The sequence below is a fragment of the Rhinopithecus bieti genome, unplaced genomic scaffold (genome assembly GCF_001698545.2).
Source record: "Rhinopithecus bieti isolate Rb0 unplaced genomic scaffold, ASM169854v2 scaffold_14700, whole genome shotgun sequence".
Classification (NCBI taxonomy): domain Eukaryota; kingdom Metazoa; phylum Chordata; class Mammalia; order Primates; family Cercopithecidae; genus Rhinopithecus; species Rhinopithecus bieti.
The window spans coordinates 1,351,867-1,374,928 of NW_016808194.1; the positions used below are offsets into that span (position 1 = coordinate 1,351,867).

The 23,062-nt window shown below is 35.1% G+C and overlaps 1 protein-coding gene across 1 annotated transcript in view; it reads left to right on the plus strand.

Moving 5' to 3' along the window:
- The window catches only part of USP15 (ubiquitin specific peptidase 15), a 151,145-nt gene extending 129,785 nt beyond the window's left edge, over nt 1-21,360 (plus strand). Inside the window, 18 exon segments of the mRNA XM_017885689.1 lie at nt 5,086-5,169; nt 5,260-5,354; nt 5,453-5,644; nt 6,484-6,511; nt 6,513-6,542; nt 6,545-6,577; nt 6,580-6,636; nt 6,815-6,940; nt 6,942-7,028; nt 7,030-7,065; nt 7,067-7,094; nt 7,514-7,583; nt 8,346-8,442; nt 8,444-8,471; nt 9,134-9,284; nt 12,366-12,469; nt 17,878-17,966; nt 20,894-21,360. Coding sequence (XP_017741178.1) covers nt 5,086-5,169; nt 5,260-5,354; nt 5,453-5,644; nt 6,484-6,511; nt 6,513-6,542; nt 6,545-6,577; nt 6,580-6,636; nt 6,815-6,940; nt 6,942-7,028; nt 7,030-7,065; nt 7,067-7,094; nt 7,514-7,583; nt 8,346-8,442; nt 8,444-8,471; nt 9,134-9,284; nt 12,366-12,469; nt 17,878-17,966; nt 20,894-21,076 — 1,518 coding nt within the window. The 3' untranslated portion in view covers nt 21,077-21,360.
- The last annotated feature ends 1,702 nt before the right edge of the window (nt 21,361-23,062 follow it).

Sequence of the window (23,062 nt, forward strand, 5' to 3'; positions counted from 1 at the left end):
TGAGAAAAAGCCTTTTTTGTATTTGTTATTTTTATTAAAAAATTAGTGTTGAGTCCTTATTATAAAAATTAAGTGTTGAATTATCAAGCCCAATCAATAATGTTTATTTGTATAAGAGATTTTATAAGCTGAATACTTTGGAAATTAGTGTAACTTTTTACAATCTTGAAAGAGCAACTTGTGTCATATAAAAAAGGCTTTTTCTCATGAAAGAAAAATGAGGAGTTTGTTTTTATAATATTGGGGTGAATATTAGCTTATGAAGATTAACATTTTTTATATTTTTTAAACTTCAAGTTTCTTTTGTATTAATTTTAATTTTTTTTACTAGTGGCTATTGGAAGTAAAGCTGATACTGTACATTTTAATTCATAATGTGATAATAGTGTATTTAAATACCTGTAATTTTTAGGCATTTTAGGAACTTAAAGTAGAAGTTTAGTTAGACTGAAAAGATTTCGTTCAGTAATGTTCTCTAATTTCTAATACTTTGAAGTATCACATATTGCTTACTCTGTGCAGAAGTCCTGTGGTAAGTCTTACTGTCAAATTGCCTGATTCCGTTACCTAGTTTTATAAGTGCATTATTTATATTTTTGGGGTAAAGCACTGTCTTTTCTCCCTTATTTATTATATAATCCTCTTCTGACACGACCCATCCCAGTGAAAGTAACTTCTTCTTTTTCTACCTCTCTTTCCCTAAATTCTAACGCTTAACTAATTTTATTATAACTTTTGGCTTACTTTTATATTTTCTCCTTAGACTGCAAGTTCTTTGAAGACAGGGACCTTGTAAACCTTTGTATTTCCAACTTTTGTGGCTTGTAGATATTAATGCACAAGAAGTATTCAAAAATTTTATTCATCAGGATACTTAACTGTGCACCTACTAAGTATAAAGCTGTTTCACTAAACAAAACAGATACAATTCCTGCTTTAGAAGATTGTTTTCTGTAAATTTTTAGCCAAATAGCTCAGTTTGTTAGTCTGTAATAGTTATGATGTCTATATGAAAGCTATACTTTAAACAAAATTATGATCTTACCATTCAGGGATGTATTTGGGTTTACTGTCAACAAAGGCAGAGTGTATGTAGTGTTCGTAAAAACACAGTCCTTTTATTCAAAGTAATTAAAGTCTAGTAGATACTAGGTATGTACTCAGTTATGCAAATTTAAGCTATTTGTTTTTCTGCTGCTTTATGTTTTCTTTATGAACCCATTGAACACAATGCCCTCATCGGTATTTCACTGGGGAGTGCTAAGTACTATCCCTTATCTGTGACCAGAGCCAATAAAGACCTGCTTTTACTTTTGGCCTGGGGAATATGTGTTCACATTGTTAAAGTTATGTCCTTTAGGTATTTACTTATTCACTCTTTTTTAAGTACAAGATTGTTAACATTCTTTTCAATGGTGAGAAACTATAACAGTGCCAAACCACATCCTTACCTCTCTAGTTTGTAACTTTGCAAATATACACCAATGATTGTAATGGAGCAAGAGAGCATAGAATAATGAGTATAAATTTACTGCAACAAAAAATAAATGTAGATATTTTATTTCTCTACAGCACATTTGTTAGAGATAATATTCTCCCATGCCAATAATATAAGGTAATCTATATCATAATAGTGGCAAATTGCATTAATTTACACATTAGTCCATAAGGTATATGATAATTACTCTTCCATAAATTGGGCCCTAAATTATTTTTCCAGCAATGTGAATTTCATTGACTTACCACGTTTCTCATTTGGTGACCAATGATATAAATTTGTGGAAGTTAGAGCCATGGTTAGCACAGAGAAATTTGGTTGTTTTTGTGTTTTGTGTTTTTTTTTTTTTCTTTTTTCATTTAGAGGCAGTAACAACTCAAATACAAAATGATCACTATGCTTTAACCAGTTCGTGAGGAAAGTGAAATTAGCTGAGTTTGCCTATTTGTTGAGTTTTCCCATCACTGAAGTTGATTTAGGTCATGGAAGCTTATTAGGAAAAATATTGAATGTGTATTATGTCTTGGGCTCTCATGCTGTGCAAGGTGCTAGAAATATAATGGTGTTTCTAGTCCTTGTTCTTCAAGAAGCTTGTCATACAGTGTGAAAATTGCTCTGACGGGGTGCTGCAAGAAAACACAGAAAGAGTAACCTACCCAAACTAGTTATGAGGCCTGTGATAAATTCTGAAGAACAATTAGGTTATAAGCAGGTGAAAACTAGAAATAAAAGCATTATAGGCCAAGATAATGGCATGTACAAAGAACTTATGGCAAAAGAGAACATGGCCCCCTTCTGTAGTCTACAAGTATGGCAAACAGGAGCTAGATCACAAAGAACTTTGATGCCGGTATAAGAAGTTTGAACTTCATCCTAAAAACTAGGGAAGCCATTAAAGACTATTAAGTTTAGATATTATATGGCTAGAATTGTGTTTGAGAAAGATGATTCTGGCTAGCACAGAGATTAGTTAGTCTTAGCACTAAGACCAGATAAGAAGCTTTTAGTGATCAGATGACAGACAAATGACAAATGCTTCAACTCAGAAAATGAGTGTCAGGATGGCAGTTTGAAGAACCAGTTGAATGTGGGAAGTGAAAATGTATGAGTATATTCAAAGATGATGCCAAGTTTACTTGACAGGAAAAGAGGAGACAGCAGTGCTGTTTTAGTGGAATATATAGGAAGAACAAGTTGAAGAAGGAATCGATTTTCATATTGAGCATGGTGGCCTAACATGACCCAATCCTGTGTGTAGCATTGGACATGCCGACTTATAGATACCTGAGAACACTTAGGTAGAGATATCCAGTAGGCATTGAATTTGTGTATCTAGACCAAAGGAGAGAGACTGCTTTAGATATAAATTGGGCAATGAGCTCTGTGAAAATGATAGTCAGTGTTTTAGAAGGATGAGATTACTTAAGGCTAAGGTGACCCTGTGATTTATCATCTAAAAAAGAACTCTTTTGAAAATAGAAGGGACTGTCATTAATAATTATACTAGGATATCAGGCTAATCCAGGACTGGCCAAAGCAAATCAGGAGATACTGTCACCTCGTCCAAGGAGAGCATATAAAATTGAGAAGACTGCTAACAAGAAAACTCTAAAGAACACTGTAGGAGAACTTAAAAAGGAGAATATGATCACAGCAATAGAAAAGAATTAAGAAGTAGTCGTGTTATAAGGAAAGGGAATTTTTTAAGGAGAAAGTGGTCAGCAGTCATATTGCAAAGAGGTCAATAAAATAAAGACTGATAAGTTGTACAACAGTATTGGCAACCTTGGAAACAAGTAAAATAAAGAGGTGAAGACAAGCCAGCAAGAGGGTTGAGAAGTAAATGTGATAAGGAAATTATGATAATATAGATACCATTAATAAAGTTATTTATAAAATAGAAGAGAAGGGGAGATAATTAGAGGGAAAGCAATGAAGGACGCTTGTTTTTTGAGAGACTATATATTCCAGTGCTTATGCAAGAGTCAAGATAAAATGGAAGAAAGAATAATTGCTGGGTTTAGGTCCCAGAGAAAGCAGAAGAGCATGGGATTTAGAGCATAGATGCTAAGGTTAGCCTTGAATAAGAAAAGAGACACCTCTCTTCCCATGTGTTGCAAGAGACAGAAAAGTACCTATATGGATTCAAAGAAGTTAGTAGGAGAACAGGAAGTTGGAGATTTTCCCACCCAGTAGCTTCTGTTTTTGAGGTAAAATAGGTATTCTGCTGGTATTAAGGGAACAGTAGTGAAATAGGAAGCCTAAAGAATGGTGAAGTTTTTTTGTTTTTTTGTTTGTTTGTTTTTGAGGCGGGGTCTTGCTCTGTCACCTAAGTTGGAGTGCAGTACAGTGTGATCTCAGCTCTCAGCTCACTGCAACCTCCGCCTCCTGGGCTCAAGGGATTCTCCCACCTCAGACTCCCAAGTAGCTGGGACTACAGGTGTGCGCCTCCATGCCCAGCTAATTTTTTGTATTTTTGTAGCAATGGGGTTTTGCCATGTTGTCCAGGCTAGTCTCGAACTTCTTGGGCTTAAGCGATTCACCCACCTTGGCCTGCCAAAGTGTTGGGATTACAGGCGTGAGCCACTGCACCCAGCCCGATGAAGATTATAAATAGTTATTGACATAAATGAGAGAATAAGCAGATGTGTGATATGCAGAATTATTTCTGGGTACTGTCAAAGAATTGGTTGAGATTGGGCACTGTGAATTTGTAGCACACCAACCTCTAAAATTGGGAAATTTTCTCCAGCACATATGAACAGCTCTGAGAAAGTTTAGCAAGAGTGGAATGAATAGAATTGAGTAACAAAGACATTAAAGGTTCGCGATAAAGCATGTACGGCCTGGGTGGAAGGGCAAGAAGACAGTAGGGAGCTGGTAAACTGGGAGAAAACAGAGTTAAAAGGAATAGAAATCTCTGTGCAAGCCAAGAAGAGAAAAGAATGAATTTACAGGAGAAGTAAGAAGTAGCGGTTAGACAGTAACCTGTTAGTTTAAGATAGTAAAAGTGGGGTTGGGTGCAGTGGCTCACTCCTATAATCCCAGCATTTTGGGAGACTGAGGCAGAAGGATTACTTGAATCCAGGATTTTGAGACCATTCTAGGCAACGTAATGAGACCTCGTCTCTAAAAAATAAAAATTAGCCACTCATGGTGGCACACGCCTATAGTCCTAGCTACGCGGGAGGCTGAGATGGCTTGAGCCTGGAAGGTTGAGGCTGCAGTGAACCAAGATCATGCCCCTGTACTCCAGCCTGGGCAACAGAGTGAGAGCCTGTCTCTAAAAAACAAACAAAAAAACATAGCAAAAGTGGGAGCAGTTTCAAGTGATGACAGGATCTAATAAGTTGACTAAGGTTGATTAATGCAAGTGTCTTTGAATTGAGGAGCCAAGGAATGATAAGACTAGGACAAATTATCCATGTGGACATTGTCACCCAGGACCCAGGATAGTGGCAAGATCAGAAACAAACACTGAGCCAAATGCCAAATGAATGTGAGGTAGCAACCATGAGGTCACTCTCATTTACTGAATTTTTTTTTCCAAAGTAACAAATTTATTACAATTCTTTTTTGTTTTTTAGTACAAAGTGGTTGTCCCCAAAATTGGAAACATATTAGATCTTTGTACAGCATTGTCTGCTTTGTCAGGAATACCTGCAGATAAGGTAAGATGTTTCTGGGGTTGAAGTATATAAGTTGGTATTTAGTTTCTTAGTGTTGTAAAACCAGCTTAATAGAAATTTGTTTCCTTTTAGATGATAGTTACTGATATATACAATCATAGATTTCACAGAATATTCGCTATGGATGAAAACCTTAGTAGTATTATGGAACGGGATGATATTTATGTGTAAGTATAAAACTCATTGTACAAAATATTACTTGAAAAAAAAATCAAAAGAAGTAACATAAAATTTTGAGAGTTTATGGTCAGTTTTGTCCTTGTAGGTTTGAAATTAACATCAATAGGACAGAAGATACAGAGCATGTGATTATTCCTGTTTGCCTAAGAGAAAAATTCAGACACTCAAGTTATACCCACCATACTGGTTCTTCACTTTTTGGTCAGCCTTTTCTTATGGCTGTACCACGAAACAATACTGAAGACAAACTTTATAATCTCCTGCTCTTGAGAATGTGGTAAGTGCCAAACAATTCTACATTGACAAAATAAATATGGGAATAAAATATAAAATAGCTAATAAAAATAAACACACAAGATACTATCAGAATAGAATTATACAAGTCTGTATTGTCTCAATTTTGTTTATAGTCAGATTATAGTCCTAATCCACTTTCTATTCACGTAAAACACGTTATGGAGGTAATTTCAAACCCAGGAAGCATGAAGTCTGTAGCAGTTTTAGGCCAAAAGTTTACAGTTGGAAGGAAATAGGAATTTATGTTATAATAATTATGTGTTACATGTTTGTTCTGTGAAATCATAACAAATGTCAAATGCTTCATTTCTTTATATACATTACCAGTTCATGATTAATAGTATTGTAAGGCAGCCTATTTTTTACCTTCCTAAATCCCTTTATTTGAATTATAAAGTTATCAAGAATGTCATTTGATCCCTTTTATCTTTGAAAGCTGATGTATTTAGTATTCTTTCTTGCATATCTAATTATAGTTTCATAACCCATATATAAAAAATCACATTATACAAAATAAGTGTTTTAGCAACAATATATACCATCTAAATGAAGATAAGTTGAGAAATTATTTGCAACAAATATTTAATATTTAACCTAAAAGGTAACATATTAATTATTTTTATAAAGAGGAGCAAAACAAATTACTAGTCAGTTATATGTATGGTACTATAAGTTTGATTTTAACCTTGAATCTGCTAAGTGACCACTGTTACTGCATTAAAAAGTTTTGTTTTACTGATTAGAATGAAAACTTTTTTTAAAGTTTTTATCTTTGCAGTACTGAACTTTGGGGGGTTTGATTTCTGATTTTATTTCAGCCCGATATGTCAAAATATCTACTGAAACTGGAAGAAACTGAAGGATCCCTACACTGCTGCTAAGGGACCAAAATATTAATGGGAATGGGCCCAAATGGGCATACATGAAGAAGGCTCACCAAGTAAGCACTTTTTCTGTTAAATTGTGAAAATGGTTTCACTCTAAATTAATTGCTTCAGAGGAGAAAGTTAAAAAATGGGAATTAAGAGGCCCTAAAAAAATACCTGCCCAAAACCTACAACTTAATAAATTAATAATTTAAAAATATTAACATTGGGCTTCTATTTAAAGTTCTCTCTAATATCTAAAAATAGGTGCAAATGGGAAACAGATGAGGCCAGATGATGAATCCAGGGGCCAGGATCAAGAACTTTCCCTCAGGCAGAATGAAACATCCAGTCTGGAAGATTCAGTTGGACGAGCATATAATGATTCTGAAAATGGATTATGTACTGATGCACACTTGCAAAGGCTTCAACTCACCGCGGACACAAAACGGATTGTTTACATTCCAGGGTTCCAACCAAACTTAGGCCAATACTGATACTCAACTACATCAAAGATGATACCAGGCATATAAGGATTTGATGACAGGCAGCTTAGGCTAGGATGTAAGTATTTTGGGTGAAAAATGGGGCTTGAACATTAAACAAGCAGAGCCATGTTTTTTTTTGTTTTTTTTAGGCTGAAAACCATGAAATTCAGCCCTGTCAAGAAATAACACCATTTACTTTTCTTATCTCAAATCTTTATATGAAGGACTTGAATACCAGTTAGTAGACTAAAACTGGTGCTGTCTGTGCTTTCATAAATGGGATTGAATCATGCTTAAGCTTTTCTATCTTTTTTTTTAAACTCTTAAAATTTCAATGCTTGGAAAAACTGCTATTTGCACCTAGATCACCCAGCTTACAAGTAGAAAAGATGCTGTTTATTTATTTCTTGGTGTATATCGTAACATTAAAATACAATACTTTTTACTTAAGACATTATTAAATTTTAAAGAAAAAAAATATGTTTCCACCGTTAGAAGCATCTTTTCTTGCTTTGGATTGGGATCCTGATTTGCAAAAAAAGCGATATTTTGATGGAAAATGCCTGCTGAGGTAAGTCATCACTCACTCACTCATTTTACCTTTCCTTGCATTTACTTTATGTTGAATTTACAGAGATAATCATACTGGTTGTGTTACATTCTTTGCTTCCACCAAATGTTCATTTTGGGGCCAGGGTAAAAATTGCGTCATTGAACTAAAAAGAAAGTCTTGCCAAAAATACCTTTTTTTTTCAAAGGTTCAGAGTTCATATTTGAACATGTGGGTGCCTCATCCATCATAGGAGTGTACAGGCAATATATTGTAGAAGTATGATATAAATCTCGGCCGGCGCGCGGGTGGCTCAAGCTCTGCAATCCCAGCACTTTGGAGGGCCGCAGATGGGCAGGATCACGGGACGGGGTCAGGGAGATCGCAGACCACCTGGGCTAACACGGTTGAAACCCCATCTCTTACTAAAAATACAAAAACTAGCCAGCGCCGATCGGGTGGCGGGCGCCTGTAGTCCCAGCTACTCGGGAGCTGCGAGGCGAGGGAGAATGCGCGTAAACCCGGGGAGGGCGGGAGGCTTGCAGTGGAGCTGCAGATCGGGCCACTGCCACTCCAGTCCAGTGGCGGACAGAGCGCAGACTCTGCTTCAAAAAAAAAAAAAAGTATGATATAAATCTCAACTGAAATAAGCGTTTATGATTCTTGTTTGAGAAATTTTAGGGAGTTTTCATTATTGATTCATAGTAAGATGGTACCACTAAAATGGAGTTTTTCTTTCATTTGTTCTCTTAACTCAAGAAATACTTCTCTTTTTAGGACCTTTTGGAAAAAACATGACAAGTGGCTGGAGTATAAACCTCCTAAAAAACCCTTTGGTGAATTAAAAGATTCGCCATTGCAACTTTTTACAACAAAAAGAAAAGCTAGGTGCTGAAGATCCCTCGGGGTAAGGAATAAAATTAAAATTTAATTGCTTTTTGTTTTTCTTTAAGGGTTTATTCTGAGATACGTGTCACATCAACTTGAAAAAGTAATTACTAAATTCTCTTTGATGTTTTAAATAGTAAAGGATTCTTTATACAAGTGGTAGCCTTTTAAGAGGGATGGGAATGTCTTAAAAAATACTATTACAGTGTTGCCTTAATTTTATTACTGTGTTTTTCCTAATAGCCGTTATACTATTAATAATTCATTTTAGTTACTTGTTTTCCAAGAAAGTTTAGCTATGTAATCATTTTGAGAGAAGCTTTTTAGGAAAAGTGTAGTGATATATTTTGTGGTGTTATTCCATTAGAGCCCAGTTTTGAGATTTTCTAATACCTATCTTCCAGCACAGATGTCTTTTTTGCATTCTAAAAGAGAAATAATCTAGCCCTCATTATGTCTTTAAATATTTGTTTGTATATTAATTTATAATGGTTTAACCTTTTTGGAAAATGTGTTCAAAATAAAAATAACAAGAGTTGCTTTCAACCTGGTACATATTAGGCATACAATAATTGCCCACTGAATAAATGTAGAACTTTCCAAACAGTTTTGTCTGTTATTTTCATTAATGGGGTTTTGTACCTCTATCAAGCTTTAAATACTTCTCTTTATTCTTAGGTATTGTCCAAATTGTAAAGAACATCAGCAAGCCACAAAGAAATTGGATTTATGGTCCTTGCCTCCAGTACTTGTAGTACATCTCAAGCGATTTTCTTACAGTCGATACATGAGAGACAAGTTGGATACCTTAGTTGATTTTCCTATCAAGTAAGCTTTAATTGTATTTTATAAGTATTGAGCAACTCTTCTTTCAAACTTACTTGATGCTTTTTGTTATTATCCTTTAGTAAATATCAGGTGCCATTGGACCCAATTTCAGCTTTCAAGTTTGTTTTTGAGTAGTTCTAACAATTTATAAGGATCAGTGTTTCAAAATTTTTATTTTTTCTTAGAGATTTTCCAAAGACCAAAGAGAAAATATACTTTTAAAAACTAAAAACAATAAAACTCCTTCTGTGTTATATTACCTATGGGTTAATTGGTCTCATTTATAAATCTAAGATACTTTATGGTACTTAGTAATTTTGTTTATCCTAGGAATTATTTCATCATTACTCATCACTTACTCCTAAATATGTTGCGTTTTCTTGGTGGTTTTTTGTTTGTTTGTTTGTTTGTTTGTTTTTTGAGACAGAGTCTCACTCTGTTGCCCAGGCTGGAGTGCAATGGCACAATCTCGGCTCACTGCAACCTCCACCTCCTGGATTCAAGTGATTCTCCTGCCTCAACCTCCCAAGTAGTTGGGATTACAGCCACCTGCCACGATGCCCGGCTAATTTTTGTATTTTTAGTACAGACAAAGTTTCACCATATTGACCAGGCTGGTCTCGAACTCCTGACCTCAAGTGATCCTCCCACCTTGGCCTCCCAAAGTGCTGGGATTACAGGCATGAGCCACCACACCCAGCCCTAAATATGCTGTTTTCAAAAAGACTAAAATAAAACAGAATAATGGAGTTGCTTAGAAGGATAACACCGCAGTGAAATAAATCATCCCTATTGCAGCATCCTTCAGTTTTCCTATTGCCATTATATGACATCATATTTGTAAAAAGATACATCTATGGCCATACCACCTTGAACGCACCCTGATCTTGTCTGTAAAGAGGTACAAAGAAGTCTGTATACATCTTCATGCTTTATCTCTCTTTTTTTCTTCCCCTGCTTTTACTGAACAGTTGAGGATTCAGAATGACAAAAAGGAAACATTGTATTCCCAATCACTTAGTCATTCAGTAGGAAGGACTTCATCACACAATATTTTGTACAAGAACATGGTACTATCCCATTTTGCAAAAAAAACTTTCAGTGGTATTATGTCATATTCTGTGATATTTGTGCACCAAAATGTACTTGATACAGTTAGTAAGTGGACAATTGCTAAAGGCAGGTGTATCTACAAAGGTAACTAGAAGGAAATAGATTACATAAAATATTCATTGGATTACTCATTCTTATTGGTGGTTATAAATTTAAAATTTTAAATTGTTTGTAATTATTGAGTGAAAAAAAGATCATTTTCTCTTTAACAAAATAGTGAGCTATAAGTTTTCAAGAATATAGCATTTGGCAATGTAAGTGTAAGAAAAAGAATCAGGGCTGGGCACAGTGGCTCACGCCTGTAATCCCAGCACTATGGGAGGCCGAGGTGGGCAGATCACAAGGTCAGGAGATCAAAACCATCCTAGCCAACATGGTGAAACCCCATCTCTACCAAAATAAAAAAAATTAGCTGGGCGTGGTGGCATGTGCCTGTAGTCCCAGCTACTCGGGAGGCTGAGGTAGGAAAATTGCTTGAACCCGGGAGGTGGAGATTGCAGTGAGCTGAGATCGCGCCACTGCACTCCAGCCTACCTGGTGACAGAGCGAGACTCCGTCTCAAAAAAAAAAATAAAGAATTAGAAGTAATGACAAACTAGAATCTATTAGAGATGTATTTAAAATTTAGAATCATTATTGTTTTTTAATGATGCAGATACAAGAACAACAACCAGAAATAATAATAAGCTATTTACAAGATAGTCATTTTCCAGGTTCTTGAATGATAGATTTATGATTGGTCAGTTACATTCAAGGGATGTTGCCCATTTCAGGTATATAGGTCATCAAAGACAGCAAATGTAGAATAAAATTAGGGTTTGGTATATTAATATTTTTTAAAACTTCTAAGAAAGTTGTTTTCACTATTCCTGTATTTTTCTTTATATAAGTCACTTCCTCTTTTTTTTTTAATCTCTAACCCTGCCCATAAAGTACTTTCTAAAATTGACTTTAAAATGAAGATCTACTGGACCCAGATGGTCAATAGTGATGACTGTTTTTCCTGGTATACTGAGAGTTAAATGTGTTAGCATAAAACATTAATCTAAATGACAACATTCAACATTTTATTTTTTTATTTTTTAATTTTTATGGGTACATAGTAGGTGTATATATTTGTGGGGTACATGAGATGTTTTGATGGAGTGTGAAATAGTCACATTATGGAGAATGGGGTGTCCATCCTCAAGCATTTATCCTTTGTGTTACAATCCAATCACACGCTTAGTTATTTTAAAATGTATAATTAAGTTATTATTGACTATAGTCACCCTGTTGTGTGATCAAATAGTATGTTTTATTCATTCATTTTTTTTTTAATTCATTAACCATCCCCACCCCACCTCTCCCCTACCTTCCCACCACCCTTGCCATCCTCTAGTAACCATCCTTCTACTCTCACTGTCCATGAGTTCAATTGTTTCGATTTTTAGATCCCACAAATGAGAACATGGGATGTTGTCTTTCTGTGCCTGGCTTATTTCATTTAACATAATCTCCAGTTCCATCCATGTTGTTGGAAATGGCAGAATCTCATTCTTTTTTATAGCTGAATAGTACCTCATTGTGTATATGTACCAAATTTTCTTTAGCCATTTATCTGTTGATAGACACTTAATTCCATCAACATTGCAACACATAGTTTCATCAAATCAACAAGATTTGATTGTTTCTAAATCTTAGCTGTTGTAAACATTACTGCAACAAACATGAGAGTGCAGATACCTCTTCAATATCCTCAATGAAGCATTTTAAAATTTTCAACCTATAAACAAATGTTTGCCAAAACATTAATATCTCAGAGGTACATGTATGATTTGTTTTGTAAGTTATTTGACTCATGATAATTTCTTTAGTGAGAAAGATATGTATAATATATATATATGTCAAACAACAATGGCAGAAGGGAATAGAATTCATTGCATTTAGGGACAACATAAAAATTAACTTGGTTTCTTTTTTAAACAGTGACTTGGATATGTCGGAATTCTTAATTAATCCAAATGCAGGTCCTTGCCGCTATAATTTGATTGCTGTTTCCAACCACTATGGAGGGATGGGAGGAGGACACTGTAAGTTGACAGTTTGCCTTTTTACCCAATCGTGGTGTTTGAAGAACTCCAGACTTTTTTCTTTAAGATATTTATTACTTCTTAAGGATAAAATATCAGATGTGTCTTGCATATAGTAGTTCAGTATTGATTAATGAATAAGTCAGCTTTTGAACATTTTTTTTTCACATAGGGTATAGAGAATTGAGTTCATCATACTCCTCAGTTCAAGGCCCAGGAGGGAATGTTGTCCCATTTAGAGTGCATTTCCCTCCACATTCTCCTTCCCCTTTGCTTTCTAACATGTTTGATGCAGATACTCTTATAAATCATTAATATTTATTCATTTAATTGGTACTGTGCTATAGATCTCACTAGATCTCGACACTTATTAAGACTTATCTGTGTTACTTTGTGTCCATTTAGTTAGTTGTTTCTCACTGCTTATGATTTACATCTACCATATTTTATCTCTCCACTTACCTCATGATGGACATCTAAATTGCCTTTCACTTTCTACCACTGTAAGACTGATAAACCATTGTTTATGGTATCCTATATAAGAATTTATTTAGGCTGCATACCCAAAAGTGAAATTGCTGAGTTTAAGTGAGTAAATGTTACCAGATTGCCCCCCAGGATGGCTCTAACACTCAACACTCTGCAAGCAGTTGATTTTTCTGTTGAATGATATTTACATTCCTTGGATATATCCTACTTATCATTATATATTTTTTGACACACAGTTGGATTTAGTCAGACTTATTTAGGGTTGTTACAATTTCATTCGTAAGTGAAATGGTTTTATAAGTGTTTTATATTTTCATTATCTTAGTTTGGAATAAAATTTAGAGTCATAAAACAAGCTGGGATGCTTTATCCTTTTTCTGGTTTTTGGAACATCTAGTACAATATAGGAATTAACTGTTCATCAAAGTCTAGTAGAATTAACCTGTAAAGCCATTTAGGCTTTACAGCCATATTGTTTTTATTTATGTCATGCCTATTGGTCTATTCAGTTTTCTTTTCCTTTTGTGTATATTTTGATGTTCTCTCTGTATCTAAAATGTATCCCTTTCATTTAGGTTTTCATTTTATTTAAGAATTGCCGTTTGTAATGCTTATATCACACTGTTTTATCCTATTTTCATTATTTTCTCTTTTTTTTTTTTTTTTTTAATCAATTCTTCTTGGCCAGGCACAGTGGCTCATGCCTGGGATCCCAGCACTTTGGGAAGTGGAGGTGGGTGAATCACGAGGTCAGGAGATCAAGACCATCCTGGCCAACATGGTGAAACCCCGTCTCTACTGAAAATACAAAAATTAGCTGGGTGTGGTGGTGCGTGCCTGTAATCCTAGCTACTCAGGAGGCTGAGGTAGGAGAATCGCTTGAACCAGGGAGCCGGAGGTTGCAGTAAGCTGAGATCACACCATTGCACTCTGACCTGGCAACAGAGCAAGACTCTGTCTCAAAAAAGAGAAAAAAGAAGTATCGGTCTTCCGAGATTTCTATCTTATTAGTCTTTTCAAAGAATTCGCTTTTCATCTTATTAAATTTTTATTTTTGTTATTGTATGTATTTATACTTTTTATTATTATTATATTTTATTTTAGCTATACATTTTTTTTTAGACCAGGTCTCTCTCTGTCACCAGGCTGGAGTGCAGTTGCACGATCTTGGCTCACTGCAACCTCTACCTCCTGGGTTCAAGTGATCCTACCACCTTTGCCTCCCAAGTAGCTGGGACTACAGGCACATGCCACCACACCCAGCTAATTTTTTTGTATTTTTAGTAGCAGTGGGGTTTCACCGTGGTGCCCAGGCTGGTCTTGAACTCCTGGGCTCAAGAGATCCTCCTACCTCAGCCTTCTGAGTAGCTGGGACTACAGGTGCACACCACGACACCTGGCTTTGTATGTATTTATTCTATCTAATTGATTTCTTCCCTTCCTTCCATTGTATGGTTCCTCTTGTTACTTTGGGTTTCTATGTTACTCTTCTTGCAACTTCTTGAATTGAATGCTTAGCTTTTTGCTTTTCATTGTTTCTCCTATATTGAAGGCTAATTAAAAGGCTATAAATTTCTGCTAAGTACTGCTTTAGCTGTACTTCAGATTTTCATTATCTTTCAATTGTATGTATGTTTTAATTTCCTTTATGATTTCCTAATTAGCACAATGCTTAGTTTTCAAATATACAGAGTTTGTCACTTCATTCTTTTATTACATAGCAGTTGAGAGCATTGTCTACATTAATCTTTAGGAGTCTGAAAGTTCCAACATGTCTTAGTACATGGTCTGTTCCTTAAATGTTTGTGTGCTTGAAAAATAATATACATTCCCCATTTAGATATAGAGTTCTTCATATCTCTGATAGTTTAAGCTTATCAACTGTATTCAAACCATTACTATCCCTGGTTATTTTTTATGTTCATTTTATTCCTGAGAGGAATTTGTCAGGACTCCTACTAAAGTGTTGATTGACCTTCTCCCAACAGTTTTATTAGTTGTTAATATTTTGCATAGTATTACTTATGTTCATAATGGGTAGCTCTTCTTTCTATGTTGTTGTTTTTAACACCGGGATTTGACATTCTTTGCCCCTTTTTTCTTTTTCTCAGGTATTACAAGTGTTACTCTAGCTTTCTTCTTGATATCATTTAATTTACAAACTCTGTGCCTTTGTGTTGAGTGTGTCTCTTACAGATCACGCAGATCTAAGTGCAACATCTGCTCTGCGCTGGTCTTGGGTTGAGATCAACAAACTCACAGCACACAAAAGGCTTCACCCAGCACCAGGTTTACTTAGATTTAAGAAAGGATACAGGTCAAGAAACAATACAGCATGCACAGCAACAGCTTAGCAGAGGTCCTTTGTAGCTGGAAGGAGAGAAAACAGGGAAAAGTGTGCTCAAAGGAAGCTGTTCAGCCCACTGCTGTTTCCTTCCACTCTTCACCAAGGCTGATTTTTAACTAGACTGCATGGGGTACAGTCATATTAGTTGTCAAATATTTTGTTAGCCCAACAGGACTTTTAAACAGCAATAAGACTCTGATTCAGTTAGCCTAAGTATTGCTGCTGATTTCTGTGACAAAAATTGAAGCATGAAATTTAAAAGCTTTCGGCCGGGCGCAGTGGCTCAAGTCTGTAATCCCAGCACTTTGGGAGGCCGAGACGGGCGGATCACGAGGTCAGGAGATCGAGACCATCCTGGCTAACACGGTGAAACCCCGTCTCTACTGAAAATACAAAAAAAAAAACTAGCCGGGCGTGGTGACGGGCACCTGTAGTCCCAGCTACTCGGGAGGCTGAGGCAGGAGAATGGCGTGAACCCGGGAGGCGGAGCTTGCAGTGAGCTGAGATCCAGCCACTGCACTCCAGCCTGGGCAACAGAGCGAGACTCCGTCTCAAAAAAAAAAGGAAATTTAAAAGCTTTCTTTTAGATTGTTTTCTCATTTCTGCCTCCATCCATTCTGTCGCATTCTGCAGCCATCTTGAATGCGCACAGAAATATTATTGAGTTCATATATTGAGAACGGGGTTCTCAATTTTTTGTTGTTGTTGTTAGTTCCTTTGACTCTAACTTACCTCTGCTTCTACGGTTTCTCTCCATGGTTGATTCTGAAGAGAGGGAACCAACACCAGGTAGAATATGAAACATTTCTTCCACCTAATAGGTACTCAGTAAAATCGTTAACCAAACAACTTAGAGTTTAAACCATTATTTTATTGTGATTGGTTGGTTGGTTGGCTGGTTGGTTGATCGGCTTGTCTTTTGAATTATCTTCTGGCCACCAGTGGAGGTTCACCAAAGATAATGCTTACCTTACTTTCAAAGTATTGTCATTCCCTCTGAACATCATCTAAACAGGTAACTTAATAGAAAGAGAATATTGCCCTTTGATTTCAGCCATATTAAGGATAATACCTCAATTTCTGAAGAATAATAATATTTACTTTAGGATGGGAAGAATTATTTAGAAGACATACCCTACAAAGTGTTACTTTTTAGAAGCAATGACCACATATAATTATTTTGGAAACATTGTGCAACTTTATTTCTTCAGTTATTGAGTAGTTTATACAAGGCATGAGATGGGAAAAGGGGCATTTTTTTAACTTAAAGATAAAGCAGATCTTTAAAATTATGTGGATTAATGAATCACTTTTGCCTTTTTCTTGCTGTGTAGAGTCAACCCTTTGTGTCAGTGGATACCACAGATGTTCAAGTTCCTTATATAAAATATTATAGTATTTACATATAACCTACCCACATCCTCTCATATACTTGTATGTGTAGATTATTTATAATACCTAATACAATGCCTGCACGTCACTTCATTCGCATGAATGCAGCATAGTACTCAGCACATGGCAAATTCAAGTTTTACTCTTCAGGACTTTGTGGAATTTTTTTTTTTCTCAAATATTTTTGATCTGTGGTTGGTTGGGTTCAGGGATGCAGAACCCACGTATGCACAGGACCGACTATACTTTTGTTAAAGACTAAAAGAGATTCTGGTGTTTAAAAAAAAAAAAAAAAAAACACTATAGCATAATGAGTAGAGGTATCAAAAAAGAAATTGTTATAGAAAATTTAATAATAGTTGAAATGTCAAACTATAAAGTCAGAAACAGATCTAGGTTTAAATCCTAACTGCTAGGTAACAGTATACTACCTTGAGTAAATTATCCTTCTTTTGATGTCTTAATTTCCTATCTCTAAGTTGGGGAGAATTATAATGATAATACCTTCTTTATGAGACAATACATGTAAAGTGCGTAACACTATGCCTGGTACACAGTAAGCACTGCATGAATGTTAATTACCATTTATTATCATTAGTGTTATTCTGTGAATTAAAATAATGTTTTTTGGCCCGGGCGCTGGTGGGCTCAAGCCTGTAATCCCAGCAACTTTGGGAGGCCGAACCGCCGGACATGAGGCAGCGAGACTCTGAAGACCATCCCTGGCCTAAGGGGCTACATACGGGTGAAACCCGTCTCTACAAAAAATACAAAAAACTAGCGGCCGATGAGGCGCGCCTGTAGTCCCACTACTCGGAGAGGTTCTGAGACAGACAATGGCGTGAACCTGGGAGGCGGAGCGGCGCAGTGAGCTGAGATCCGGCCCACTGGCATCTCAGCTGGGTGGTCAGAGCAAGACTCTCTCAAAAAAATAAAAAAAAAAAAAAAAAAAAAATGTCTTTTCCTGAGAGCAAAAAAAGAATGTCGAACTTATATGAAAATTTTAGGATGTATATGGGAATAGAAATCATGAATCCATTGAATGTGTAGATATAAGCCTAATAGATGATTATCAGGCAGTTTTAGTAGATATTCCATATGTAGATGATTATAGAGTTTTGAGGAGCTCCCCAGAAAACCAAGATCATTTTTGTCACAGTGATTATATTTTTTTCATTAGATACTGCTTTTGCAAAAAATAAAGATGATGGAAAATGGTACTATTTTGATGACAGTAGTGTCTCCACTGCATCTGAAGACCAAATTGTGGTAAGTTTGTCTTATATTTCCTGAAAACTATGGGATTCACTGTCTTAAGGAGGGAATATAAATTAATAAAAGGGGCTCTTGGAATACTGTAATTTATATTCTAGTAGCTTGAGTAGCTAAAAGAGACTGACTCTTATTTAAAGAAATGTCAAATTGTCCCCTAAATGGAAATTTGTCTTCTAAATTTTCCCACTAGCAAAAGCATAAATTGCAAGGTGAAAAAGTTTTTGGTAGTTTTCAGCATGGAGTTTCTAATAAAATAATTAAGTTTGGAAAGTTAATTATTTTATTAATTAGAAAAGTAGATTCTAATTTGGAAAGTAGATTCAGCTCTTAACTTTCTAGACATTGACTACTTAAAGCCAGAATGTTTAAACAAGAGAAAAAAAATCCTTGAAGTACCTTACCGTATCTGTGATCTTTAAAGCCTTATCCTGCCTTATGAAAATTAAGTATTTAAACTCAAAATGACATAATTAGATAAAACAGATTACAGATTTATAAAGGATTAATACTTGTGTACTTACTACTTTGATATTTTCTGAATAGTAAAAAAATGAGGAAGTTCCATCTGTTCACACTTGCATCAGTTTATCATCCACTGCTGACTCTCTCAGTATGGGTTTGTGTACACACAGATGCATACATATATATGTATATATGCTGTCATTTATCTCCCTGTATCTATGACAGAGAGACTTGAATACTATAAATATTTTTTAAATTATGTTTTAATTAACCACATTTTTTGTTTATACTTAAACTCCTAATTTCTTTTTTTCTGCAAAAGAAATTCAATTCTGTTCTCCTCCTTAATCTCCCAGCCCAGACATTCTCAAATTGCCCACCTCCTCATCAGTCTTGTTAACAACACTGCCCTAATCTTGGCTTCAAATAAACAATTATCTTGTTTATATATAGTTTACGAATTTGATCTTGCCATGCATTTTAACAATGATGATTCTTCATTTAGTCAACAAATTGAATACGATAGAGAGAGAGAGATACACAAAAGACTCCATTCTAAACAGAGTTGAAAAGACAGTTGTCACTCAGTCCAGAGCTTAAAAGGTAGCTATCTCTGATTTATAAACTAAAGAAGACAGAGAAATAAATTAACAATTACAGCATAATAAGTACTATTAAATACCTTACTATGACCACTTAGAAAGGGAACTTCTGTCTCAACTCAGATTTAGGGTTTGAGGGGACAATACCAGTACAGGGAAGTTCATGTGGTAAAGATGATGTCTGACCTGAGTCTGCTAGTAAAAATAAGAGTAAATTAAACAAAAGGTGTTCTAAGCAAAGAAAACTGTATCTACAAAAACAAGGAGGCATGACAAAGCATGACATTTTAAGGGAACAGCACATAATTGGATGTGACTGAAAGGAAAAGCTCTTAAAGGGACATGGGGAAGAAATTAGGCTGGAGATAAATTTAGCGCTTAGATCAAGAAAAGTGGCATTCTAGTTGTTTAGACATTTTCTTACAGACTATGAGAAGCCATTAGATTGTGAAGCAAGAGAATAACATTGTTCAGTTTGTTTCTTCACATTTCTCTGAGAACATCATAGAAGATAGATTGGAGACACTGAGTAAAGAAACAGAAAAGCCATACAGGAGGCTGTCATATAATTTAAGCAATTAAAATAGTAGTTAGAACAATATAAACAAGGGAAGAATGGATTTATGAGATATTTAGTGGATAGAATTAATATAACTTGATAAAAGATATAATAAAGATAGTAGATGTAGAGATCCAGAGAAGGAGAAGTTTAAGATGACTTTTACTTCACCATTCGCCAAGATTGGGAATATAGAAAGAATAGTTGCTGTAGAAGTTTGAGATGCTTGTATGATAACTGTGTGGAAATTTCCATTACGTTGTTGGACTAATAAGACTGGAGTTGAGGGGTGAGAACTGATTTAGGTTATACATTTGAGTTGTCAGCCTCAGGCAGCAGTTGAAGCCATAGGTTTAAATGTGAGAGGATACAGGTTGAGACAGTGGTGGGGTGAGGACAGAACATAGTGTGTTTAAAGGTCAGGATTTAATGAGTCCACAGAAGAGTCTGAGAAGAAGCCAAAGAGATAGTAGGAGATCTGAGTAGTGTTGTCACAGAAGCAAAAAATTGTTTTGTTGATAGAAAAAGAAATAGTGAAGCATTAAATTAAGTTAAATAGTGAGAGATTGACCAAAAGAACTGAAAAGGGTACCCATTTCAGTTGTTTATTAGGTTATTGACCCTACTGAAAGCCATTTTACTAGGATGGTTTGGGGAAAAGCTAGATTACTTTGAGTTGAGAAGTGTGCATGAGAGTGAATGATGAGTATTGACTATTCTGTTTATCACCCTGACTGTGAGGAAGAGGAAGAGAGAGGTATATGGCAGCTAGAAGGGGAGGTAGAATGGAGAGGGACTTATACATAGGAAAAACCTTAGGTATTTGTTAATGCCAAAGAGAAAAGTCCAGTGGATAAGGACTCATTAAAGATACAAAGTGATCATTGATGGAACAGTATCTTTAAGATGGTAGGAAAAGGTGGACTCTACAGCAAACATGGGATGAAGTGACTAGTATTAGAAGGAAGGAATTTACCTTTTCCGTAAGACATGACAGGAAAGAAACCATAGAATTCTATTTTACATTAGAGTAACTAGGTTAATCTGTGATACAGTTGCATTTATTTCTTGGTCCAAATAATTTAGAAGCACATAAAAATTTGTAATTCTAATGACCATTCTTCCTTTATTAGAAATTGTCTTCTATTTAATGAATTTTAGTAACTTCCATTTGACCATGCATGGTTTTTCTATTTGATTTATGCCCTCACCAAAATTGGTGACCAGCTAAAAATTCATAATGTATTTAATGTGATATTTGAGAATCATAACCATTTTAACATCCTTTGTTTTGACAGTCCAAAGCAGCATATGTACTCTTCTACCAGAGACAAGACACTTTCAGTGGAACTGGCTTTTTTCCTCTTGACCGAGAAACTAAAGGTGCTTCAGCTGCCACTGGCATCCCATTAGAAAGTGATGAAGATAGCAATGATAATGACAATGATATAGAAAATGAAAACTGTATGCACACTAACTAATGAAAGTCCTAGAAGCCATAAAAGAGAGACTTTCCTGCTGGTGGTATCTATGGAAATGATGAAGTTACCCACCACATTAAAACAAAAGTCTGAGATGGGGAGTTTCAGATAACCGAATGTAAATCCTTTATCAGATTTTAACTTGTGCAGTACTTGAAGTGAAACACAATGAAAACTTTAACAGAAATTGTCTCTTAATACATTTACAGTCTTGTATTTACAAGCTAAATATATATAGGAAATCACAAATAAATCCCTTTTAAGTTTGCTGCTGTTTTGATTAATTATGTTTCCTTTAATTTTTTGGATGTGAGTTGATGACAAATGTTAAATTTGTGGATGTTGGTCCTTTATTTTGCTCTAATAATACTGCAAGAAAACTATGGCTGAACTTAGTTTTTGGATAATCTAGTTCATGTGCATTAGGCTGCCATACATACTACTATGATATTTAGCTGCAGTATCAATGTGGCATAAATACTGCGGCAGCATTCTTCAAAAACCACAGTTTCAAATTTATCCCGGTAATCAATGTGGACCTATTAAAAAACCAAATCATGATACGAGAAACAACCTTGGAAAAGCTATTTCCTTTTGTAGTACCATTAAAAATCCAGAATATTATATTCATTTTACTGCCACTGTGGAAACAGGTTCTAGATTTCATACTCCATCTAAAGTCATTTTCAGTTACATGTAAGTATTATTTACTGCTCTTGGGATCTATTCTTCAGACATTCAGAAACATTTTTTGCTTTAAAATGCATATCTTTAATTGGGTGTTGGTCCAAAATTAAAATTTTGCTGTCTGTTTTCTCTACCCCATTTTGTGGTAATTTGGCAACTTTAGCTCTCCCAATTATTGTAATATAAGGACAGACTTAATAGTATTCTGTATCCATAGTAATAATTGCATCAAGCTTAAATGAGAAATTTTTTTCATATACTGGCCTTTAAATCATTAATGGACAATTGGCTATAAAGGTAGGTCTGTTAACTTTCTTTGTGTGTTCCTGATGGAATTCACCATAGCCTTACAGCTTTTCTCAGAAGGTAACTTGTTATAAGAGAAATGGCATTTGCATGTTCCAGAGTCAGAACCTGTACAGTATATACAGCATAAACACCTTGAATTTGATTTTAGTTCACCACATTCAAGGATCCAGGATGCCAAAATATGTGTGAACATTTGAAACATTTTATTTGCTGCTTTTCCCTTTGATCTAGTTGAAAGAATGTATTGTAAATTGGCATACAATACTGCCTTTAATAGAAAACCTAAATGCTGGGGCACATTTCACATACCGACTACCTGAGAAATTGCTTTGTGTCCCACTGTTATTAAAGCAAAAGTATAATGTTCTTCACTTGAACTAATCAAATACAATAGATTATAAATTGTGTATTGTAAATAAAAGTTCACTCTGTGAGTGCACATTTTGGTAAATTATTTATTTATGTTAGCATTTAAAAGTTTTAAAAAAAAATGCATTTGACCAGGATAAACGAGGTATGTTGATCATGGCTTTGCTTTATATCTTGATATTAAAGCTGGTTTATCATCCTGGTATTTTAAAAGCTGCTTTGGGTTTTTTGTTTTTTGGGTTTTTTTTTCTTTTTTTCTTTTTTAATGTAAACTAACCTCCTGCATGACAGAGGTTAAAATTTTGTCTGCACTTGAGTTCACTTGAGTTTACATTTGAAATGTGCATGTTTATTTATACAGATTTCAATAAAGCTATTCAAGGCCTTATTTAGTCTTTTATTTCTTACTCTTAATCTTTTAATAAAAATCCCCTACTTTATGGTTAGATTACTATATGCTAGACTTTTTAGTTATAAATAGTTAATACTAGAAAGGAAATTATGTCAGAGCAAAATGAATCCTACTATTAAGGACATGTTTTAAAGTTGATATTTTTCAACTTTAATTTATTCATTAAGCATATGTTTGTGTACCAATCACTGTTCTAGAGTCTGGAGATA